At 52.7% G+C, this 25,786-nt stretch overlaps 2 protein-coding genes across 4 annotated transcripts; both read right to left on the bottom strand.

Moving 5' to 3' along the window:
- On the bottom strand, nucleotides 1-22,407 carry LOC121168466 (dehydrogenase/reductase SDR family member on chromosome X-like). 2 transcript variants are annotated; one of them, XM_040998606.1, is made up of 7 exons: nucleotides 22,267-22,407; nucleotides 12,050-12,157; nucleotides 10,120-10,188; nucleotides 7,904-8,005; nucleotides 3,742-3,949; nucleotides 2,039-2,246; nucleotides 1-375 (listed from the first exon to the last, which is right to left on the bottom strand). In XM_040998606.1, exons 1-7 carry the CDS (start codon nucleotides 22,373-22,375, stop codon nucleotides 178-180), a joined length of 1,002 nt encoding a protein of 333 aa, XP_040854540.1. In that variant the 5' UTR covers nucleotides 22,376-22,407; the 3' UTR covers nucleotides 1-177. The 2 variants fall into 2 exon arrangements, with proteins under 2 accessions (XP_040854540.1, XP_040854549.1); XM_040998615.1 differs by lacking the exon at nucleotides 12,050-12,157.
- On the bottom strand, nucleotides 14,632-22,350 carry LOC121168456 (E3 SUMO-protein ligase ZBED1-like). 2 transcript variants are annotated; one of them, XM_040998593.1, is made up of 2 exons: nucleotides 22,267-22,350; nucleotides 14,632-16,920 (listed from the first exon to the last, which is right to left on the bottom strand). In XM_040998593.1, the coding sequence occupies exon 2, from the start codon at nucleotides 16,905-16,907 to the stop codon at nucleotides 14,760-14,762; it is 2,148 nt and encodes a 715-aa protein (XP_040854527.1). In that variant the 5' UTR covers nucleotides 16,908-16,920; nucleotides 22,267-22,350; the 3' UTR covers nucleotides 14,632-14,759. The 2 variants fall into 2 exon arrangements, with proteins under 2 accessions (XP_040854527.1, XP_040854518.1); XM_040998584.1 differs by having other exon boundaries at nucleotides 14,632-16,917; nucleotides 22,267-22,348.
- Nucleotides 22,408-25,786: the final 3,379 nt, after the last annotated feature.

Raw genomic sequence — 25,786 nt, 5'->3', positions numbered from 1 at the left:
TTCTTGAGTGTGCGTGTTTAATCCCGTGACAGTGTGACAACTGCGAGGTCACGGCTGAAAGCTCAGGCACAACAGAGGAGGCGGCCCTGACTTTCTGGCTCAATTCCAACCAACGTGAAGGTAGCAGATTCGGGATGCGCACCTGCGATGCAGACCTCCCAGGGACCGGAGCTGTGCCTACATAACGTCATCACTCGTGTCCCGGAGACCGGTCATGGCACAGCTTCTGGCCCACAGCTGGCGCTGCAGCTCTCGGTCATATGTGACTGCCAAGGACCTCGTGTCCTTCTCGTTGTACAAGTAATGGCCACCAATGCCTTCCATCTCAGGTGCCACGGCAGCATGCACAGAACTCCAGGCTCCTTCCTCAGGGGTCTGTGTGAGAGGGAGGGTGGGGGACAAAGAGGCAGGCTGAAGTGACTGCATGTGGCAGAGCAGAAGACAAGACGTGTGGGGATCACACACGTGTGGTCCTGGGTCACACAGAACAAGCACGGCACAGGTGCGTTGTCCATGGGTGCAGAGCAGGCTGAGCCAGGCAGGAATCTGACAGCAAACACCTGCCCCCTCCCTGCCTCCTGACCCCCATCACGCAGCGGGCAGACACGCTTCCATCCAAGCAGACAAACCCGAGTTCCCACACAACCCAGGGGAGGAAGCAGAGGCAGAGCGGGCACTCAGGAAAGCTCAGGGTGATGTCACCTGCTCCAAGGGCATGCTAACTGACATACGCACACATGTATGCACTAATAGGCTGATGCACGTTACCCAATGTTTACACACATACACCCACACACACACTTGATAACTCTCATGGACACAAGGCACTCATATACTTGCCAACACACATACACGGGGTCTAACTCCCCTGCGCATACATGCACTGCCAATGCAGATGCATATTTCTCCAATGTTCACATGCAGAAAGCTAATTCACATGCATCATCCCACGGATACAATGCATGCACACTCTTACACACATGCTCACACACACACACACTCGATGGGCACACATATGCTGATTGCTGAGTGCATACACATGTAACAATTCATACCCCTGCTACACACATGCACACACATGGACTCACATGCACACTCAAATACGTGTGCCCACAAAACATGCACTACTCATATATATATATATATATATATATATATATATATACATACACAGGTACTCATTCAGAGGTACAGACTTGCTAATTAATATATACCCGAGATTCACTCATTCTTCTCACATGTACTGTCATCATGCTAATTATCACCCATCAAAGAAGTGACATGGTATCACAGTGGAGAGGCAGAGTGGGCATGATCAGGGGTGAGAGGCACACATGTGTGCTGTCACACCCTTACCCTAGCATGTACATAGTCACTTACACCCTCAGTTACATGTGCCAACATATGTGTGCACATACTGGCATACACAGGATAGTGTTTGCTCGGGACTTACATGCATCCTGCTGCTAACCCATGCACACACAGCATGCAATACCTAATGCTATGCAAACACTCAACGGGAGGCGTTCTACATGGCCCAGCTGAGGGAAGCCGACAAGGACAGCAACTTGTGCGTGCTCTGTACAGACTCAATATGGGAGTACAGGTTTCCCATCCATGGCTAATTGAGTTTCCAATCACAATGGCCAGCCACATCTACACCAAGGGGAATCTGGTAGCCACAGAAAACCCTGTCCTCTCCTGGGCTGAAACCTGATTTTCACCAGAAAATCTTACAAGAGTGCCTGGGAATGTAAAGGTTTGGTGGAGCTTAGCATCTTTCCAGGTAACTGCGGCCCCTCACACACAAGTTCTCCCAAGGCCCCCCACACTCCCAGCAAGATATACCCGAGTCTTACTACGTAGCCACCCAGGGTACCATGTGGAGAACAGGAATAACTGGATTTTCATACAAGTGATTCTAGGACAAGGTCGTTGCACCTGACCACCCCCACTTCCACCCCTGCCCACACTGATCAATGGTCCACTCCATCCTGACACACCGATCAAGAGTCCACAGCACCCCGAGGTGGTTTACCTTGAACAAGAGCCAGCCAAGCAGCTTCTTCACTACACGCGTGCCCCAGAACACGTGTCTGTACAGGTCTGTGTCGACCACCCCAGGGTCTACCACATTGGCTGTCACAGCACTGCCTTCGGCAGACAATTGGTGCTGTAGGTAGTAGGAGAACAGGACCAGGGCCAGCTTGCTCTGGGCATAGGCACCATGAGGCGAGTAGCAGCGGCTGCATGGGACAAGGGTGAGAATGTTGTGACAAGAGCATGCTGGGCTCAGCTCACCCATCTTTGTCTCCACCCTCTCCCTTGCCCAGCATGCCAGGCCCACTCCGTGGTCAATTCTCAACATGGAAATATACTACACCAATGCAGAAATGCATGCACTGTCTAGTTTCATAGCAGGGCAGTGGAAAACTCATGGAACATGGGTTGAGATGCTTGGGTGGGATGCAAACCACATGGAAATTCATGCATAGTTTTCATGCACCTTTGCAAGACCCTCTCGCTCCTTGACAGGGCTTTAACTGTTTGCCTGTTTTTCTTCTAAGCAGCTGTGCAGAGAACTTCATAATAGTTTCACCTGTGGGATGTGTTGGGCAGTCAGAGTCTGGGCATGCAGGTTGGGGATCTCAATGCTATTCTCCGCCCTACTAAAAGTTCCCTTTCTGGGACCCGATTCTCTGATTCCTATTTGAGTCTGTTCCACTCGCAAGGGGCTGATTTCACAGTTTAGTCACCCACATTCCTCACATCTTACGGGGGTGGAGATCTTCCTCGGGCATTTGTAAGAATCCCCAACTTGGAATGTCATGTCATCAGCTTCTACAGTCCAGGGGTTCAGCCATAGTGTCCGTGGGGAGGGCCTGGTTATTGAGGTGGCAACACCACCTCATTCAATCCCAATGGCCTCCCTCAGATCCATCCTCAAACACCTCAGATTGGGAGATCCAGCGTCCAACACTGGGACTTTTGGGGGACACTTCCAACCACACTCAAGAGGTGCAAAGGAATTACTGATTGCATAGAGATGTATTGATTAGCTAGGGAACTCTTGATCAGATAAAATCTACGGATTTGACAGACATGCATCCATTAGGGAGCAATTTGTCAGGTAAGGTGCTGTTGATTACATAGGCAACTATTGGTCACATAGAAATGTACTGATTTGATGGACATCCCTGATTAGGTAGTGATCCATGGGTTAGTCAGGCATCTATTAATGGAGTAGAGATTTGTTGAACAGATAAAATTTGCTAATTAGACAGCCAGGTATTGATGAGATGCAAATCTATTGATTAGAGTGTAATTATTGATTAGATAGACCTCTGTTGCTAGACACTGATTGATTAGGTAGACTTACTAACTGGATCAAGATCGACAGAGTAGAATATCATGCATGACACAACTGAACTTACTGGGTTATATCTGCAACAGCGTGGAAGAGAGATTGCTGAAATGTACTGAAATGCCAATTTCTTGTCTGACTGGACTTTCTCATGTCACCCCCAAAGATATATGAATGCCACCCCACAGAGCCCAGGTGCCCAAGGACAGGGCACACATGTCTGGGAAAACAGTAGCCATGGTTTGAGCCCTGGGTACCATGGTCATCCCGTAGGGGTAGTGAGCAGACACCAGGGCAGGGGACACCTTGGTGCCTCCTGAGACGCAGCCAGAGCGCTACTAGGACATGGCTGGGCCTGCCTGGTCACTCGAGCCTACCGGAACTGAAGGTCTTCCATGTGCAACTGGCCGACGTAGTGGGTGGCCGACGACACAGTGACCACCCTGGCACTGTGGCTGGGAGAACCAGATGCTCTGAGGCTGTCCAGGAGGAGGTTGGTCAGGAGGAAGTGCCCCAGGTAGTTGAGGCCAAAATGCTCTTCGAATCCATCTTCTGTCGTCCTCTGAGGGACCATCATCACGCCAGCTGGGAAACACACCATGTTTGCCAAGAAAATGAAAGAGAGGGAGGGGTGGAGAATGGTGAACTCATGGCTTATGATGTAACAGCCAATGGGAGCTGGGGTACAGTGGGAGGCTGTGCACAGGTGATTTGGACCCTTGTCAATTTCTACAAAAACAATGCTGACCCCTTATTAGCATCAGAGCTCCCATATGTGGGTATGCCTTCACTGATTCTTGCTGATTTTTTTTTTAAAGAAACTGGTTATTGGAAAGGAAGAGAGACTGCATCTATTGCTGCACTCCCTAGGTAACGTCCACAGCCAGTGCTGGGCCAAGCTGTAGCCAGGAGGGAAGAAGTCTGTCCTGATCTCACCACGTGGGTGACAGGGCTCCAGGTCCTTGGTTATCATACATCGTCTGCAGGCACTTTATCAGGGAGCTGGACTGGAAACAGAGCAGCCTAGACTCAGGTGCCTTAACCCACTGCGCTGCTGTGCCAGAACTATCATTGTCTGTTCTTCACATTCCATTAGGAACAAGGGATTCCAAAAAAGGTCAAGGGAAAAAAATGGAATGACGGGTTTGTTGGGGTGGAAAAAATTGTGAAATGCACACATACCAGGGGGTTTTCAAAATGTCCACAGAACACTTGCTGTGTGAGGAAAACAACACACGGATCTCAAAATTTTATGGCACCAACATTAACTTATCCCATTTCTGTAAACTTTTGGAGGTCCTGTTGCATTTCTGATAGACACCACAAATATCAAAGCAATTGTTTTACTAGGAAGGAAAGGGCCAGAATGGGGGCTCGGGTTGATGCAAGCTCTGATCACTTGTTATGGCCCAAACTGAATGACCCCGGCTTTAAGAGGCTGATGAGGTGGGTGGGGATTGGGGTATGATGGAGGTTAGGCCACTATGGAGGTAATGATCCATGATCATGGCAGCTTCATTCATGTCTATTGTGTTTCAATCCAGCTCCCTGGGCAACCCAACTACTTCCAAAGGGTCACACTGATTGAATCTGTGATAGAAAGGCTGAAGCAACTATTTGATTAACCAATCCTGTGTCTTTGCAGTTTAAAGAAAAACAGATTTATCTCATGAAAAGTAGAGAGAGGGAGTAGAGGAGGGGGAAAGAGAGAGACAGACAGAAATCTCTTCCATTTGCTGAGCCAGGGTTGGGCTAGTCACCTGGCACCCCAGCTGGCTTTCCCAACCACATGAGCCACTGTCAGCACTTAGCATGTCTATCAGCTGCCCACCAGCAGACTCTCTCCAGAATACCTTTCCTCCTCCTGCAGTTGAACAAGGTGCCATGCAATCAAAGCTTCACTTATCCAACCATACCACTGTTACCTGAGTCGACACCTACACATAATTCGCGTTCTGCTCCAGACACCTTGGCAGTGGGTGCTGGGCGCAGTGGTTAAGACAGTGCCTGAGATGCCCCCATTCTACACTGGAGGGCCTGGGTTTGAGTCCTGGCATCTCATCTCCTGACTCCACTTCCCAGTAATGAAGACTCGGCAAAGTGGCCAATGAGAGCTCAAGTCCCTAGGTCCCTGCTAACCACATGGATGACCTCAACTGAGATTTCTCAGCTGCCAGCTTTGGCCTGCTGTAGGCCTGCAGGGGGTGTGAACTAGCAGACCAAGTTCTCTTCCAGCTCTCCCTGTCTCACTTTGTAACGTCTACATATGCGGCAGTTACCACCATGCACTGACACATGCGGAGATGGACTCACGCATTTCAACAGTCTTCAGAGGTAGGCCAGATGAACAGTCTTGTTTTACACAGAAAACAACAGATGACAAAGAAATCACATATATGTGCACACTGCAGTCGTGGCAGGATAAATCACGGGGACAAAACACCAATCCTGTGCAGTTACAGAAACGCTATCCATTTTCAGAAAGATGAATCATGTTCTCACAAGAATGAACCAGAAGTAATACTGGGCTGGCTGTTTGGAGAGTCTACTATCAATGATTCTCTGCCAAGGTAAATCACAGGGCTCTCACGTGACCTTGCCCAGCAAGATAGGAAGATGGAACCTGGTTCTATTCACAAATATACCTAATGTCTGAAATGCGAACTTTCGCAAAAGAACACAGATGGCAAACTTAAGTTGGCTGGGAGAGAGAGAGAGACAGACAGAGAGAGAGAGAGAGACAGACAGAGACAGAGAGACAGAGACAGAGAGAGATTGAGAGAAGCACAAAGCATATTTGGCCTTGGGCTCTGGAATTCTCCTTGGGTGGACCCAGGTTGTGGGGTGAGGGGCAGGAACTGCACGAATAGATTGATGCAATTCAGTGGGCTCTCAGAGGTGGAAGGCAAAGGGCATGAGAAAATAACATCAGACATTCTGACCTCCACAGATCCGAGGTTTTGAAAGATGGAGAATGAAAGCATGAGGCACGCCAAGCACAAGGGGGTATTTGTAGCATATAGACTTCTGTTTGCATCTTTTGGGAATGGGGCTGCGAAGGGGTCAAGAGGTGGGAAATTCCCAGAGAAGTCCAATCTACAATGTTCATTTCTCTGCATCCCATCCAGCCACGGGCTCACATTGCTGGATGCATTTCCTAGCATTTCAAAGGAGGGCTAGCTGTTCCACACCGCACGGCCACCTCATGCTGAGCACTGATCCAGAGGGACCGGTGAGATTATCCCAGTAGGAAATTACCAACCGGTGTTCTCCAGAAAACTCGTGGAAGATGGACAGGATTGGGAGCAAAAAAAAAAAAAAAAAAATCTGTGCATGGATTTGACCAACATTTTGTAGCAACATAAACTGAATGGAATCCCTCCGTGAGCTTTCAGAAGCGCCCTCATACTTCTGCATAGATACGTATGTCATGTATTATCATGATGAGAAACTGGAAAGACGTACATTTGTAAATTCAACATGGACTTGCACCAAATTTTAAGTCTTTCTTATCATCCAGAGGCACCAGCATTAGTGACCGGTGATGCCACCTCCCACACTGAGGACATGCAAACAGAGACACACATAATAGCCGTGTTAGCGCACATATAAGCATACATGCATGATTTCAAGAATACACAAAGTAGGGTTTTAGAGTCCCCATCTTGGTTTTTCAAGCATGCCATGAGAATTTACAATGAAAAAACTGGACTTTGTAGAAGCATGTATGTCAATCTTGTCTACCTCGCAATTCCATTGACATTAGGGAAAAAGAGAAACCACACTGGGATGAAAAGAAAGGAGCGGGAAGGACAGCATTTTTCACAGGAGCTGAAATGATATTTGGGCCTGAGAGACAGCCTCAGTCGAATGCCTCCTTCCTGGAAGATATTTGTGGTATTATATATGCAAGACAGAGATATCCATCTGTTGGTTCACTCCCCCAGATGCCCAGGAGGCTGGTTCACTGCCCAAACTCCCAGAATAGCTGGTGCTGGGCAAGGCCCAAAGCCAGGAGCCAAGGATGCTCTCCTAGACCCCAGGTGGCTGGCAGGGACCCAGGTAGTGAAGCTACCACTACTGCCTCCCAGGGTGCCTGTTCCCCAGAAGCTGGGATCAGGAGTAAACAAGCCAAGACTCCAACACAGGCACTGAGGTAAGGGGTGTAGGTGACTCAAGTGGCATCGAACACATTCCCCAAGGGAGGTAACTTTGGTTGGAGGGGTTGGTCTGTAGGCGCAGGGTGAGACAGATGTCCACGCTATCCGCTGAGCTGAGAAAACTCTAGACCAACTGCTGACTACACAAAATGTATTACCACATCAACATGATTTCAAAGTGAATCCAAGCACAGAGATTGCTTGTGAGAGAAACCAAATGCATCCATGACCTGAAGCACTGGTTACGCAGGAACAGAGATCCTGGTGCAGACATTTCAGAGGATGCTATATTGCTGAGACACTTGACTCATACGAAATTGACAGGTGATGTCTGCGTCAAAGCTCACCCCCGGCTTGTGGTGAATTCACAAGAACTTACCGTTGTTGACCAGGACATGCAGAGGGATCTCCTTGGCTTTGAAGTTGTGCACAAACTGCCGGATGGAGTTCATGGACGCCAGGTCGCAGTACAAAAACTCCACTGGGGAAAGAAGGAAAAACGTCGGGTTGCTGAGGCAACGGACATGATTTCCAAACAGGCCAATGTTGAATCCACTACAGATGTGCCATTGCAAAAGACAAGACAGGCACAATTATGTGGATGCCCCTTAAAGTGACTGCTGATGAGCCCCACCCTGGCTTGTGCCCCTACTCTTAGGTGCACAGAGGCCATAACTCAGGTGTAGTCAACAGACTATAAATCAAGAGGGTGGGCTCTGTGTCTGTAGATTTTTGGGTTTTTTTTCCCCATTACACAAGACTCATTCTAGCTAGCTAGCAGAGAGAGAGGGAGCTCTCACATCAACTGGTTCACTCCTCAAATGAGCACAATGGGCAGAGCTGGACCAGTCTGAAACCAGGAAGCAGGAACTTCTTCCACATCTCCCACCTCCGCACAGGGGCCCAAGCATGCAGTCCATCTTCCACCGTTTTAACAGGTGCATTGTCAGGGAGCTGCATCAGAAGTGGAACAGTTGGGACTCAAACTGGTGCCAATATGTGCATCCACCATTGATGTGAGAAGCTGAATCCACTGTGCCAGAACCCCATCTCCAACTGATGCTTCTAACTACTCAGCCCAGCATTTGTAACAAACAGTGAGCCACCAGAGGAATGAAGATGGCAGAATAGGGTAAGGACACGTATGAAAAGATGGAGAAACATTAGCCAGTGTGAAGCAGAGAGGGCACACTCCAGGACACAGGAGAGGACAGAACGACAGCAGAGGGGCACCTGGAGACTGACAGGCACGGGAAAGCAGTGGACACAATGCTGTGGTGTGGCAGTGACCAATACCCCAGGGGAATTCAGCAAGCCATGATCTGAACTCCACCAGCAGCCGGAAATCTACCAGCAACAAGGTGGGAAGGGGTGTTCACTGGGAGCTCAGGAGGTGAACCCAGACAAAGAACTGCACATCCTGCTGGTCTGTTTGATTTGACCAGGAGCAGAGACAGAGCAGCAGGCCTGAGATGGGCAGTGCGGGAACAGGGTGGATTTCACAGCCCAGTCTGCCCCCAGAGTCAAATAGTCAAATAGTCAAAAAATTCTTTGTGTGTGTAGCAAGGCAAAGGTTATGGGACAGGACTGTGCACGCACTGACCGGGGAGTGAACTCATTTCTGGCTCAGTAAACTGCAACTACGTGACTTCCTGACCTATGATGGCACGTAAAATAATCCAGACACAGAAAGACAGCCATCGCTTAAATTTATTCCTAAGTGGAATCTAAAATGCTAACATCACAGCAGCACAGAGTAGTAGATGGTGGTTACCAGGGACTGGGTGTGTGGGACTGCGGAGATGCTGATTGAAAGGCACCAAGGAGCCCAAACAACAGCAGGATGATGGTTAATCACATCATGTGTGAATTCACAAGTTGGCTGCAGGCACTTACCATACACACCATGGACATGCACACATGTGCGTGCGCACACACACACACACACACACACACACTCAACAACAAGAATGTGGCAGGTGGTGACAGCCAGGGGAAGTGGCTTAACCATCTCCTAGAAAATGTGTATATGCAAACACCTTTCTCTAACCCATGTGCAACACCTGACATGTTTACGACAGAAAGCAAAGGTACTCAAAGGAGTATTTTGGAATCTCAAATTATGTACAGGAATAGGCATTTCTTCCTCAAACTGCACAAGCCAAATGACATGCAATTTGTCCTGGAAGCAGACTGAAAGGACTGAGGTCAAGCTTATTCCTGCTGGGTTAATCTGAACTCCAGAGAAATCCCAATGTGGACATAACAGCTGGCTTGAGCCCAAGGAATCAAGACAGGTGAAGTTGCACAGCTGGCGACGGATGCAATCCCAGTGCCTACCCCACAAAATGACAAAGTTGCATGATCCTATCCCAGCATTTGTGATGTCATTTCCTGTTATGCTCTCACTTCTTGTTCCGCCAAGGCGTCTGACAGTCTCCAAAACTACAGGAAGCACACACAGAAAGCTCTTCCCAATGCCAATCAGCCCATGGCATTTTTCGTCCTTGCACCTCATCCCCAGCCAGTGTTCTTGGGAAGAACCGAGACCCTCCGTGATAACCACAATGTCAGCCATAGCCCCATCACCACTACCTTTGTCGTTCAAGGTTGCTTCTTGAATCCTTCGGACAACGTCCCGGGCCTTGCTATCATTGTTCCCAGCTAAGAGGAGAAAGAAAAATATATGATTACCAGCAAGGTCAGAGCCACTCAGGCTGATCCAACAGATGGATGGAACAGAGGCCAATTCAGGCAGCTGCCACTAGGTGTTCAGAGATTTCTCTGGGTATTGGAAAGGCAGAGAAAGCCCCCACACTCTGCTTTGCAGACCCAAATAACGCCAACATGGTGGGGTGTGCAACGCTAAAGCCAGGAGCCAGGAACTCCATCTAGGTCTCCCACGTGGGTGGCAGGAGCTCAAGTACTTGGGCCGTCCCCTGGTGCCTCCCAGAATAGGCACAAAGCTGGAACCGGAAGTTAATTCAGGACTCTAACCCAGGCACTCCACATGGGATGTAAGTGTCTCAAGCAAGGTCTTAACCACTACACCCAAAGCCCGCCTCAGCACAGCGGTGGCAAATGGCAATGGAGATAGCTAGGAATTCACTGGTTCTGGTCCCATGGACAGAACCATCCCGGCAAGACTTGAAACGTGAAAGAAGTAAAGTAATTTCACTTCCTAAAAAGCAATAAGAGAGTGAAGTCCAATAGGGCATACAAGTTGTTATTGTCCAAGAAACTCTGTCAGAACTTAGCCACACACCTCCTTTTAAGTACTGTCTCTAACTGATTTTCCCACAGGAAGAAGACACTTCATCAGCAGCAGAGAAACTGTGGAAATACTGATCTAGCTCATGACCTACCAAGTTTACTGATCCCTGGCCTCCAGCTTAAATAACAGCAAGATGGAAGAAGAATGAGCTGCCAACAAAAGAAAAATGGGAAACAATCAGAAGGTAACGGAACATAAGCTAAAAATGAATCGCTGGTGGATTCCTAGCAATATAGAAGTTGCTGAGTCAGACCCAAGTTATAAACAAAATGCATCGGCAAGTTATTGATGATCCCTTAAATACGGATAACATTAAGAAAAAGAAATTCCAAGTTGAATACACTAGTTTCTGATTCTGCATTTAATGCAAAACCGTACTCACTGTCCAACAATCACTTTTCATCCCACGACATGGAGCCCAACTATCAGACTAAATAAAAACAAAATGACTGTTGCGACTCTCTGGGATGTGTGCAAATATCCTCAAAGTCAAGCACAGAAGACTGGTGTCCAGGAATGACTGCATTTGGCTTGCAAGGTTAAAGGTATCAACCCAGGTCCTGTGTGGTGGTCTAGCAGCTAAAGTCCTCACCTTAAATGTGCCAGGATTCCATATGGGCTCCGGTTCTAATCCTGGCAGCCCCACTTCCCATCCAGCTCCCTGCTTGTGGCCTGGGAAAGCAGTCAAGGACAGCCCAAAGCCTTGGGACCCTGCACCAGGCTCCTGGCTCCTGGCTTCGGGTCGGCGCAATACCGGCCATTCCGGTCACTTGGGAAGTGAATTACTAGACGGAAGATCTTCCTCTCTGTCTCTCCTCCTCTCTGTATATCTGACTTTGCAATAAACAAATAAAATAAATCTTTACAAAAGTATCAACCCATAGCAAAAGATGAACATGGGACTCACAGTCTCTGCAGGAAGGAAAGCTCAAGGAGTGTGAGAATGGGGGAGTGTTTCCTCTTTGTCTCCCAGGGGACAGGGAGGGCTATATCTGCGGATATTCTCCCTGCTCACCAGAAACGGAACGTCATGCAGATGAGATGACGGTTCAAGCCGTTGGGTAGATGTCCCCGAGAGGGAGAACCAGCTCGCATGCTTGGTCTTCAGGTCTGCCACAGCTCTTGCTATTGCAGACATTTGAGAAGTAAAAAGGCATATATAAACAGGCTTTCTGTCTTCTTTCCCATGTGAATGGACAACCAAGCATGCGATCTGACATCTACAATGCAGCCAAGCATCCGACTCCTCACCTATGATGACGTGCATGCCCAGACGCGCCAGCTGCTTTGCCGTGGCATAGCCGATGCCTTCAGTACCTCCGGTCACGATAGCCACACGGTCGGGCTGCTGAGGGAAAACTGAAAAATGAGGGAAAACACAGGTTGAACACCACAACACAGGGACAGGCGGTGGATTATGTAGATGCTATACAAGCACTACACTCACAGACACGAGGAACGCTCAACTTTTTGCCCAATAGCATCTACCGGGAAACAGACACATGAATGCGTGTGCTGTCTGCAAAGTGTCGGTGGAAGTCATTCACTACTTGCACCAATATTATTTCACTCACCCCCAAGGTGATTTGCAAGGGTTGGTATTAAGCACCTGCTTACTGATTGGTCTTTTTAAAAGCCCTTTAAATTTTTATCCAGGTGCGTTTATCTGTACAGTTGTGTGTACCTGGGCAGGTCCACATGTGCGCCCACCTAGGTAGACAAGCCTACCTGGGCAGGTGTGTGTACCTGGGTAGGTCCACATGTGCGCCCACCTAGGTAGACAAGCCTACCTGGGCAGGTGTGTGTACCTGGGCAGGTCCACATGTGTATGCGCTGGGCAGGTGCATCTACCTCGGCACGTGTGTCTTTCCCAGCCTCAGCCTGTGAATGTAATCTGACGAGGACTTTTTCCTGGGGTAACAAGGACTGAGCCCAAGGCTTCCGGCAGATGCCCTAGGACCCTGTTGGGACTCCAACCTTGGTCACAGTAGGAGACTGGAAGGGATGTCTCGACATGGGGTCAGTGGCAAAACCCTCGTGTGAAGCATCTTGTCACCGCCGGCACAGGGGTAACAATTCAGTCATACAATCATCAGGGTGCCGTATGCCCTGGCCATGCAAACGAACTGACAGGACAGGGACAGAGAGATTAACATCAGGCCTGACACTGCAGCACAGCAGGTGAAGCCATGGCCTGTGAGGCCAACGTCCCCTACGGGCACTGGTTGGAGTCCTAGCTGCCACACTTCTGATCCAGGGCCCTGATAACGCACTTGGGAAAGCAGCCAGTGACAGCCCAAGTCCCGTTTCCCAGTCTCCGTTTCAAGAAAATGCATGGGAATACGCTGTGTTGCACACATCATTCTTGAGCACAAATGTGAGTTCAGCATATCCCAAACATACTCCATCTCCTGGCTGCCACGAGCCCCTCGACCACGTACGTCTCAATCCTCTCCCTCCTCCCCAGTACACACATAGCACCAGAGGTGTTTCTTTTGCCCCTTTTCCTGCTGGCCTGGAAAGGACTTGGAATGAGACAGTTGTGCCCAAGAGAGAGAAAACCAGCTGTGACCGAGGACTGGAAAATGTGATCAAAAGGCAAACACACCTCCCCACACACTCAAACATGCGCCTGGCGGGCGGGTCTGAAATCCGGCCCACTGAACCTCAGAGGGGGCAGATATAGTTCATTGTTTTCTCTGGCTTCTCAAACCAGACCCAAATTCAATTTCTTCATCTTCCTTTTCTTTTTTAAATCATTTAATCACTTAGGAGACAAAAATACAGAATATCCCATCTGCTAGTTCACTCCCCAAACTCCCGCAACAGTTGGTACTGGGCCAGCCTGAAGCTAGGGCCTGAGAACCCCACCCTGGTCTCCCCTGTGGGAGACAGGGACCCAAGGGCTTAAGCCATCAGCCCCTGTGGCTTCCCAAGGGCTTAAACAGGAAGCTGGGATGAGGACCCGAAGCGCAACACTGCAATATGGGACACGGCAGCCACATCAAAGGCCCTCTTCAGAGAAATCCGGAAATTATTCTTCACCTTGCAAAATTCTTTCTTCTCCTAAAACTGTCACGATGACAATGCTTCCTCTCCCCACCCCAACTAAAAAGGGAAACAAAACAAAAACAAAACACAAGGTTAACTACTTTGATGTCAATAAGCTGCCTCCCTTGTGACTGAGTTGGGAACCAGGCCCCTCATCAGACCCCAAAACACACCCTCTCCGTAGTGAGGAGCCGCACAAAGGCAGAATGAAAAGGCTCATTTTCAAACACTGCCCTACCCCCTAAAATGTGCGAGTTTGAGGAAAGTAGACCTGGTGGGCACCAAAGGGATCCAAAAAACAGGAGCTTAGGACGGACGCTGCCCCTTTGAAGGCTGAGAACCTATTTCCCGCCCAACCCCGGGTGCTTCTGAGTGACTGAGGGAGGTGCAAGGAGGTGGGATACTTCTCACACACTGCCACCCCTAATCCAGTCAGAGGTGGTGAGGGGCGGGGAAGAAGGCAGGGCTAAGAGCACAGAATGGCGCCTCACTCATCCCTGGAGAGCCCAGGACACGCAGGGAAGAAGGTGGGGTTGTCAGGGAGACAGGCATCCCTCTCATCCAGTCAGGTGGCCAGGGGCAGGAAAGAAGGTGAAGTTCTCATCCCAGCCTGTCTCCTCCCTCCTCCAAGGAGAGGCAGCAGAAAGAGCAGGGGGTCAGAAAAAGGCGGGGATCCAGCCGAACACTGGCACCTCTCTCATCCAGTCAGAGGGACCCAGGGGTGGGGAATTCAACTCAGGAGACACGACGATTGGTTGCCAGCAACACAGCCAAAGACATCGCACCTACAACTTTTATTTCCCCCCCAAGGGGGAGACCCGAGTCTTGAGGAGGGGGTGTTCCTCCTTCTGCCTGTCTCTGCTGCCAACCCCGTGGGTGGCCTCGGGGGTCACCCCCAGGGCCCAGTGAGTCACCACTGTCCAGCAGTGCCACCCCCGAAGTCGCTGTCCACCATGTCCGCCGGCTGCCACACATGCTCCTGGCCCACTCTCCCCTCTGCTTCCTCGTCTTCCTGGTCCTCCTCAACTCCAGCCTGGGCACTGCGTGCGTTCTCATAGAGGAACACCTGGCGGTCCACGTGCATGGGGGTCAGCCAGTTCCTCTTGGTGCTCACCGTGTGCTGTGCCGCAGGGCCAAAGAGGCGCGCGGGGGGCATGCGCGTGGCGGGCACACACCAGTACTTCTGCACCACGCGGTGCAGAACAGGGAAGAGCAGGAGGCGCTCGGACCACCAGCGCAGGGGGTCTCCACTGAGCGCCAGGGGCTTCTGCGCCTTGAAGTTGCTCAGCTCCTCCAGCACGTGGGCCTCCCACTCCTGCTCCTCATCCTCGCCGCCTGCAGGGTGGAAGATCTCAGCAAGCATGCTGTGGACCATGAGGCTGGGGGGTGGCGGTGGCGGCGGTGTGGGGGGCTTCTTCTTCCCCGGGGGCTCCTCTTCCTCCTCCCCCTGTGGTGGCCTCAAGTCCACATTGTGGGCCGAGTCCAGCAGCGCCCTGAGCTCCTGTGCCACGCGCAGCTCCACGCCTTGTCTCTCGGGGGCAGACAGGAATGGCAGGTGCTTGTAGCGCGGGTCCAGGAAGCTGGCCACGTTGAGGAACTGGTCCACCTCGGGCACCTCCTGGTACGCGCAGGCCAGCTCCTGGGCAATGACCTCCTTGGCCATGCCCAACTCCTTCAGGTCCGTCTCCTGGACACGCAGCGTGGAGCTCTGCAGCATATGCAGCAGCGGCTTGAGCATGCTGATGGCGGGGACCTGGGAGGCAGCCAGCGTGGCACCCACTTGCTGAAAGGGCCGCAGCAACTCAGCCAGCCCCTCCAGGGTGGCCCACTCGGCAGGCTCCAGCATCAGGTGGTGGTAGCAGCTGTCTTCCCCGAGCACGCCCGTGATGGCCAACTGCTGCTCCAGCAGGCGCTGCAGCATGGCCAGCGTGCGGCCCCAGCCACCCACACGGTCGCTGACCAGCAGGTGCTGAGCCGCCATGCCCAGCTGCTTCTGCTTGGCCACCAGCATGCCCACGGCGGCGGGCACCTTCTCAAAGTAGTCCAACAGCTTGCGGCACCGCTCCAGCAGTGCCGACAGCCGGGGCAGCTGCAGGGCCGCCTGGATGGCCACGTGGAAGGCGTGGCCCAGGCACGGCACATGCACGGGGATGTCCAGCAACGCACAGGCCTGCGTGATATCCTGGCCACGATCCGTGGCGGCCCCCGAAAGCTTGTTGCTAAGACCCCACTCAATAAAGGCTTCATACAATGACCTCGTCATGGCTTCAGCTGCATCCTCTGGGGGTATCTCGAACGTCTTTAAGCACCAGGACCTCACCGACAGGGAGCTTGGAGGGGTGCTGACGGGGAGGAAGTGCACCGCCAGGGTGACGTAGGTGCGACTCTGGCTAGGGCTGTGCCACATATCTGCACAGATGCCACACCACGACACCCGTGCCACCTCCTCCAGGATGACCTCCCGGATGGCACTGTACCTCTCAGGCAGGGCCTGGGTGGTGAAGTACTTCCGGCTGGGCAGCTGGTACCTGGGGTCGGCCGTGTGCAGGAGCAGCTGGAAGCTGGGTTCGTCCACGATGGAGGCCGGGTAGAGCCCCTCAGAGATGAGCCGGGCCACGGCCGCCGTCAGCTCCTGCTGCTTGGGGCTGTCGTGGCTGTATCTGGCCAGGCTGGCCGTGGGCCCGTCCTGAGGGAGTGGCTGCTGGGAGGACGAGTCTGGCTTGAGCTTGGAGAAGGCCGTGGCAAAGGCCCCCCGCATCTGTTCCGTGTTACTCTTGACCAACTCACAGAACTCCTCGGGGTGGTTCTTCTCCAGGTGGTAGGAGAGATTGGAGGTGTTGCCCGAGTAGGCGATCTGGGCCATGCAGATCCGACAGGAAATCTTCTTCCACTGCAAGATGCATCCATCGGCGTCAGCGTCAAAGCCAAAGTATTTCCACACCTTGCTCTTGGCGCGGGGATGGGCCACCAGCTTCAGGTCCGCCTGGGAACCTTCCGGAGCTTTGCTCTCCATGGCGCCTTTGGCCAGGGCCTGCCGCCTGGACCACAATCCCTTCATTGGTGACCACCTGCTAGGAAGCAGCGAGATAAACACAGTGTGAGAAGGCACCAAGGCACATGTGGGAAACTGTGGGAGAGCCGGGCCGGTCCCGCTTCAGGGGAGACTGCTTGCACCTCAGAGCATCCCGGGGGACCCCTCACCATCACTGTGGCTCACTCTCAGAGCTGGCGAGAGCAAGAAGCTGCACCCAGTGCCACTGCTGCTTTTGACAAATTCAGCACATCCATGGAGCAAAAGCAGCCCTGGGCGTGGCTACAGAGGCTGCACATTTGGCTAAGAGGCACCAATGTGGCATGCAAAAAGCACGTTTAAAGGCACACCTGCCTCAAGCATTGCACGTTGCAGGTTTCACACATGCGCACGTGTGAGCTGTGGACACGTGGGAAGAACTGTGGCTTTGCCAGTGCACGCACTTTCCCTAAATGTGGTCCCAACCAAGGGCACAGTGGCACCTCTGCCATGCCCATCGGCATGTGGCATCGCCACATGGCCTTGTGTGACATTATCAGCATTTTGGTTACAGAGATGTGAATGGCCCAGAGGGCGGTCTGCCTACGGTTCCTGCTGCAGCTTGATGGCTCAAATGTTCCAGAACTCTAAGCTACCATGTTGGACTGGGACCGAGAAGCCGCAGGGCCAGCTGGGCATTCTAAAAATTGCAGTGACATGGGCCTGGCGTGGTAGCTCAGCAGCTAAAGTCCTCACCTTGCATGCGTCGAGATCCCATATGGGCGCCAGTTCTAATCCCGGTGGCCCTGCTGCCCATCCAGCTCCCTGCTTGCGGCCCGGGAAAGCAGTCAAGGACAGCCCAAGGCTTTGGGACCCTGCACCCATGTGGAGTCCAGGAAGAGGCTCCTGGCTTCGGATTGGCTCAGCTCTGGCCACGGAAGAGCTTCCTCTCTATCTCTCCTCCTCTCTGTGTATCTGACCTTGCAATAAAAAAAAAAAACTTTTAAAACTTGCAGTGACATTGACAGGCTTTCGATTCCCAACATTCAGTAACACACATTCCCACTTTCTGTCCGTTTAAAGGTGCCCTCACCCTATCCCACCATCTTGATTCTCACCATTCCCACTTTCTGATTATTGGGTTTTGTTTGTTCACGGCCTACCACAACTTATTTCACTGATGGCCATTATCATTCCTACCAGATTTCTGGGAGCTGTACGTCATTCAGGAACAAGTTCTTTGAAAATGCAATGAAGGATGGGATCTGAAGCCAAGGAGAATGAGACCTTTAGCAGGAATAGTGTGCACCAGATGTCATCAGCAGAAGGAACCTAGGATACAGGAACCTATCCTGGGGTCTCTGCAGGAAACACAGGCTAATAACACCCTCACTTCCAACTCTGGCATCTTGGGGACCAGCGTTGTGGTATGACAGGCTAAGCCTCTGCTGGTGGTGCTAGCACCCCACAAGGGCGCCAGTTCAAGTCCCAGCTGCTCCATATCCAATCCAGTTTCCTGCTGATGTAACTGAGGAAGCAGGGGAACATGGCTCAAATCCATGAAACCTTGCACTCACATGGGAAACCTGGAAGAGGCTCCTAGCTCCCAGCTTTGGAATGGCCCAGTTCTGGCTGAAGTGGGCATTTAGAGGGTGAACCAACCTCCAAGGAAACTCCCACAGTGAAGGTGAGAGGATAAAAGGTGTTAGGTGATGTCCACATTGCCATAGACCAAGACTTCCTCACAGATCACTGCATCACGGCGGCATGCGGGCTTTCTGCCAGCCAAGGCCCCCCAGAGGTTGCTTTTTAGGGAGATGCCACCATGGACCAGGTTCTCGAGCGCTCCTGGATCCCGGTGAACTGGCTTCCCAGAGGTGGGACAAAGGCTCTAATCCCTTTGAGACACTCTAGCGTTCTCTCTGGTGCCATGATTTCACTACGCTCAGAAGACAGAACCCCATACACCAACTGGGACTTTAGGACCAAGCATACGGCCTTTTAAGTGCTACCCGAATGACATGGTTTAGCACCCTGAGACCTTCCTATCTTACTGTCACCACCACCATCAGCATCAGCATCACCATGGGATCCCCATGAAGGGGTGATGGTGACCATCAGTCCTATGAAAGCTTACCCTGTCACCATGATCATCGCTATTGGCATCACCCACGCTACCATCACCCCATCAGACGCCACCACAACCAATATTACTCTCACCTCATATGACATCATCACCGTTACCACTGTCACCACTCCCTGCATCATCACCACCACCACCATCATATACGTTCCCTGAAAGAGGTTCTGGCATCTGGAACAAGGTTCTCTATAGTCTAGTATGATTACTGCCATTAATTGTGTCCGTCGTGATTATGTCAGCAGAGGTGGAATAATCAATTATCAGTACGGTGTTAGTTGTCAGTTCCTGGAAGATGGATTTACATTCAAACAGCATTATCACCACTATGATTATTTGGGCAGAAAGAGTTGTCATCCCCTAGAACAAAGTTTCCTAACCCATCATTAACCATCACTGACTGGAGGCGGCCCTGTTTCCTGAAGCATTTCCATCTGCACAGCACAGAGCCCCGGGTGTCACTGCAAAGCAGTTCTCCTCCGGACATTCCAAAGGGGCAGTCCCAGTGTCCTCTCAGGTGTCACACAAGGTCCTGTGTGGTCCAATTCTGCATCTGTGCAGTGAGCCACAGGATTTTGAGCAAAACAATGGATTACAACACAGAAGAAAGAAGACGCAGTGTGGAGAGCCCAGCTCCCTTCAACTCGGTGGTCACCAAAAGGGGCTGAGCTCAAACCCTAAACCATGGCTTATCCCAAACATTATGAAGTTTTGGATAATAGCACTTTTCCACGGAAACATCATAGACAGGGTAGGTGTTTGGCACAGTGAGTGAGACCCGGACTGTGATTCCCACTTCCTAGATCCCAAGGGTCTGGGCTTGAGTCTCAACGTTGCTTCTGATTCTGCTCCCTGCCATTGTGCACCTGGGAGGTAGCAGAGGAGGACTCAAAGACTTGGGCCCCTGCCACCCACACACATGCGGGAGATGTGGAGACAGTTCCAGGCTCTTGTTATGGCCTGGAACAGCCCTGGATGTAGCAGGTCTTTAAGGATTGAATCACAAGATGGAACATTCTCTCTATTACATAAAAATGAAAATCAATAAAAATCAGTCACTTTAACAAAAGGACAGGCTTGTGGTTAAAAAATGGAATGAAGCAGAAGACTGGGGTTTTTTTAAAAAAAAAAAAACTCATTGTCATGGCCAGCACACTGGCTAAACTGACTCATCCTCCACCTCCAGGCGCAGGCATCCCACATGGGTGCTGGTTCCTGTCCCGGCTGCCCCACTTCCCATCCAGCTCCCTGCTTGTGGCCTGGGAAAGCAGTCGAGCACGGCCCAAGGCCTTGGGACCCTGCACCCATAGGGGAGACCCGGAAGAGGTTCCTGGCTCCTGGCCAGGATATTTTTTCACCATATCCATTTCCAGGTCTCACATGTATACGAGTTTACGTTCAAACGAGCTTATCTCTTCACAATTTTTCACATCAAAATTAACTTGCCTTTTCCTTCCATTGTTTCCTCCCACAAACTTCCAAAAGCATGCTTGTGCTTTCGTGCAATCTGACCAGAAGACACACCACACCATCTGCTCACGGGGTTATAGTCTTAAGAAAAAGAGCCATGTCAAACACTGTCCCTCACACAACCTCTTTGCTTGCTGGTCCACCGCCACCAATTATGGCATCGCCAGTCATTTGTCATTAGCTTCTGACATCCAACATTGCAATTTTCCAATCCCAGGAATCATAGACATGGGCCTCCTACGACCTATGGCGTCAGCAGGTGCTGGTTTTTCTAGCTTTTACTTTTTAAGCCATACGTGGAAGGAACCACCAAGCAGTGGTCCACAGAGCTCAGGCACCCACGGTGCATAAAGAGACACACATCCAATGGGTTTGCCTCCAAAACAAACCACCTCCCTGGAGGGATCACTGCCCTGAGCACCACAAAGCTTTCCAGAGGGGCGCGTGGGGCTGTTTTCCTGAAGCTGCCACTGCAGACAGAGTGGTTTAAAGAGCTGGTGGGAAACAGTTACAAGGTAGGTTTAGTTTGGGTGCAAAAAAATTAGGGGGCACGCAGATCCATTCACGAGCCCTGTGGAAGAGTCTTCCCTAGACCAGATTTCCAACTTCTTTTGCACCCAGATGGTGGCTACTATGGTAACCAGAGAAGGGCGGAGTTTGCCTCCAACCAGACCAGAAAGGGTGGCAGCAGAATTCCGGAGGGTCCCTCAGGCAGTGAGACCACCAGAGTTGCACCAATGAGGGGCACAGACTCATTTCCCCCCACCAAATAAGGGCCGAGGCGATCCCCCACCCCCACCTTGGCTTCCATGTCTAGGAGAGTTCACAAAGCCCCTTCCCCGTCTCTTCCACGCTCTCCTTCCTCTGCAGCTCACTCCTTCACGGCTGTCCTTTTTGCTGCATGGGGAAGGGACGCCCATGACCGTGGTTCTGGAATAAAGGCCATCTAAATTCTTTTCATATATTCGGCTGAGTTATTGTTTCCTTGGTGGTCGGCGAATCTAACATTTTGGCGTGCAGCGAATCCAACACTGGAGAAACTGAACTTTCAGAGACAACTTCCATGGAGTTTGCACAACGCAGCTACCAGACTTGAGAGTAAAAAAAAAATCTCATTTCCCTCCTCCCCTGATACCTTCGCTTAGGGGAATCAACTGTGTATATGGAGCTCGCAAATGCGTCACGTGCGGAAAGTCGACCCCTCCAACCCCCACACCCACCCCCGCAAGGACTTGGTCAGAGTGGAAACCCGCTGCCCACACCACCAATTTCATGTCCACGTCTCACAAGTTGATCGAGTTTCCCACCAGTTTCCTGAAAACACACCCCCGGCCGGAAGTGACCTGCCATGGAGAACACCCTCTCTCCCCATTGCTGGACACACACCCTGCCCCCCCCCCCGGGGGAAGGGCCATCTTCCAGGATGGCGCAGTGAGTCTAGGGGCGCGGAGCACGTGGGCCCAGGACACTAAAGCCATCGCCCTGTGGGACACGCGGGAGTCTTGGCGTGAGACCCCGGCCCACGGCAGGTGGTAGTGTCCCCGGGTCAGGGCGCGGGGCTTGGCCGGGACCCATAGGGGAGCAGGCACACCCGAAGCTCCGCCGGCCCGCCTGCTCCAGCGACCCCCGCCCCTTGGGGCGCAGCCCGCGCCCACCCGGCCCCGCCTCCAGGCGCCGGCCCGCCCACCCCGCCCCGCGAGTTTCTGGGAGAACCCAGCGCGCCCGGGCCCGGCGCCCAGCTGCCGCGTTTAAAAACCCCACACTGCTCCCCGCGCCGCACTCCCGCCACCGGCTGACCTGGCTCCGGGAAGCCCCCGCAGCAGCGACGCAGCAGCTGCGCCAAGATCACCGCTGCTCCCGCCGCGTAGACCCGCAGGGCGGCCAGCGCCACGGACAACAGCGACATGGCGGCCCCGACCCCGCCGCTTCCGCGCCACCCGCCCGCCTGCTAGCAGGACTTGGCGCTGCGCCACCGGAAGGCCCGACGCGCCGCCCCCGGCCCGCCCCCGCGCCCGCGCGACCCCAGCCACGGCCTGCAGAAGCCCGCCACGGTCCGCGGCGCCCCTGCCCACTGCCCCGCCTGGCCCTCCGCCCTGAGTGCAGACCCGGCCTGGGCCGTGGACCGCACCCCCGCTGGGACCGTTCCCGAATTGCAGACCTTACACACACACCTGCAGTCTGACCATATGGCACCATCTCTGGTACCTGGACACACACCCAGACCCCTGCCAGGACCAGAGATGCCTTGTCCACCTGCCTGGCAAGACCCAGGTCCCCCACACCTTCTCCCAGGACCAAGACCCCAGCCATCTCGTCTCCCAGGAGAAACTGTACACGACTCCCCCACAGAGGCTTCCCTGAACTTAAGCTCTTTGTCAGGACCGTGGACCCCCACCCAAACCCACTCCACTGTGAGACCCCTCTGCTGCAGCTCTCAGCACCCACTTACAGCCCCTGCTGCGGATCTTCACAGACACCCACCCGCTGATATCAGCCTCTCCCACAACCAGCACCCTCAGGACTTCCCCCCTGACCTTGCCAGGATCCATAACGCTGTCCCAGTGCAGATCCACCCACGCGGGGGCGTTGATACCCTGTGGAACCCTAGCCTCTCTGGAACCGTGGCCTCCACCGCTGCTGCTGGGGGGAACCTATTGCAGGGGAGACTATACTATGGGTCGGTCCTGTTTGAGCTCAGGTGCGCACACCCAGGTTCAGGTGCGCACACCCAGGTTCAGGTGAGCACACTCAGTTTCAGGTGAGCACACCCAGGTTCAGGTGCGCACACCCAGGTTCAGGTGAGCACACTCAGTTTCAGGTGAGCACACCCAGGTTCAGGTGCGCACACCCAGGTTCAGGTGCGCACACCCAGGTTCAGGTGCACACACCCAGGTTCAGGTGAGCCTGCCCCCACCGCCCAAGCCCGCGGGTGCAATTCAGAAGCACCTGGCACTACAGTGACTGTCATTGAAGGTGTAATAGAAGCTGAAAATCTCACAGTTCTGCAGCCTTGTGGGGGTGGGGGGGGGGGGAGTGCTGGGAGCTGAGTGCACCCAGAAATTTGGGGCTGGCAATGTGAAGCACCTACTTCGGCCTCGGTTGGCAACCCACATCAGAGCACTGATTTGATTCCTGGCTGCCCTTTTTCCGACCCACCACTTGGAAATCAGTAGATCTCGTCTCAAGTGCTTGGGTCCCAGCTGCACATGCTGGCGTTTAAATGGAGTTCTTGGCTCAAGGCGTCAGCCTGGCATGGTCTGGGATGTTGGGGACCATTTGGGAAGGGAACCAGAAGATGGATGTCTTAGTCTCTCTCTCTCCCCACCTCCGTACCACTGTCTTTCAGATGAATACACTTATTGGACAGATTTTCGATTTGCCATTTTATTCCCCACATGGCTCCAACAGCTGTGGCTGGGACAGGCCAAAGGCAGAAGCCAGGAGCTTCAGCTACTTCCTCCTCTCTGACATGGCGGTAGAGGCTCAAGCACTTTGGCCGCCCTCTGTCTCTTCCCAGGCCTTTAGCAGGGAGCTGTATCAGAAGTGGAACAGCTGGGACTTGGACCTGTTCATCACCCCAGGTGCCGTATACTATACCCAGAGGCTATCCTCCATGGGCTGTGAGTTATTATTTTTAACTTAAAAAGTTTTATCTATTTTTCTTGGGAAGGATGACTTAGAGAGAGGAGAGTGCTGGTTCACTCCCAAAATGGGGACAAAAGATAGAGCTGAGCTGATCTGAAACCAGGTGCCAGGAACCTCGAGCCTCCTCCAGGTCTCCCACATCGGTGCAGGGTCCCAAGGCTGTGGACCATCCTTGGCTATTTTCCCAGGCCACCATCAGGGCACTGAATGGGAAGTGGAGCAGTTGTGACAACAAACTGCTGCCCAAATGGGATTCTGGGTAAGCAAGGCAAGGATTTAGCCACTGGGCCCCCACACAGTGCCCAGGCTGTTAGTTACTGCCAGGAGGCCCTGGTTGAGCCTATATATGCCATTTAACAAAGCAAGGTTCTTGATGTCACTGGATGTGCACCATGGGACTGACATAATGGAAAGTCTGATCAGGGCCTGAGGGCTCCGCCATGCACCCTTGCCTGTCCTGTGAAAAGGATAAAAGAAGGAAGCAGTTTTACGGGTGCTGCTGCAAAGCATGGTTTCCAGGCTGCATGTGTCGCTTTGCTCACTTACATCACATTCTTCTTGCTGGTTTTGCATTTGTATGGATATTGAAGAGCCAGAGTGGGGCAGAGTGACATGCAGCTTCCATCCAGAAGAAGATCTGGCTCCGTGCAATGCACCTGGGAAAGCAGCAGATGGCCCAAGTGCTTGGAACAATGCACCAACGTGGGAGGCCCACATCGAGGTCCTGCATGCTGGGTTCAGCCCCTGCCTTGGTGAGGTTGTCTGCAGATGGGAATTCTACTTGTCATCCTGAGAACATGCGAAGGGGATCAGCTGTCACTTAAGCACTCAGCTCCCAGCACTCCCCCCCCACGCCCCCACAAGGCTGCAGAACTGTGAGATTTTCAGCTTCTATTACACCTTCAATGACAGTCACTGTAGTGCCAGGTGCTTCTGAATTGCACCCGCGGGCTTGGGCGGTGGGGGCAGGCTCACCTGAACCTGGGTGTGTGCACCTGAACCTGGGTGTGTGCACCTGAACCTGGGTGTGCGCACCTGAACCTGGGTGTGCTCACCTGAAACTGAGTGTGCTCACCTGAACCTGGGTGTGCTCACCTGAACCTGGGTGTGCGCACCTGAACCTGGGTGTGCTCACCTGAACCTGAGTGTGCTCACCTGAACCTGGGTGTGCGCACCTGAACCTGGGTGTGCGCACCTGAGCTCAAACAGGACCGACCCATAGTATAGTCTCCCCTGCAATAGGTTCCCCCCAGCAGCAGCGGTGGAGGCCACGGTTCCAGAGAGGCTAGGGTTCCACAGGGTATCAACGCCCCCGCGTGGGTGGATCTGCACTGGGACAGCGTTATGGATCCTGGCAAGGTCAGGGGGGAAGTCCTGAGGGTGCTGGTTGTGGGAGAGGCTGATATCAGCGGGTGGGTGTCTGTGAAGATCCGCAGCAGGGGCTGTAAGTGGGTGCTGAGAGCTGCAGCAGAGGGGTCTCACAGTGGAGTGGGTTTGGGTGGGGGTCCACGGTCCTGACAAAGAGCTTAAGTTCAGGGAAGCCTCTGTGGGGGAGTCGTGTACAGTTTCTCCTGGGAGACGAGATGGCTGGGGTCTTGGTCCTGGGAGAAGGTGTGGGGGACCTGGGTCTTGCCAGGCAGGTGGACAAGGCATCTCTGGTCCTGGCAGGGGT

This window comes from Ochotona curzoniae, unplaced genomic scaffold (assembly GCF_017591425.1).
Source record: "Ochotona curzoniae isolate NIBS_2020 unplaced genomic scaffold, NIBS_Ocur_1.0 contig_1274, whole genome shotgun sequence".
Classification (NCBI taxonomy): Eukaryota; Metazoa; Chordata; class Mammalia; order Lagomorpha; family Ochotonidae; genus Ochotona; species Ochotona curzoniae.
Note: the sequence above shows the minus strand (reverse complement) of the source record. Positions and strands in the feature narration are given on the sequence as shown.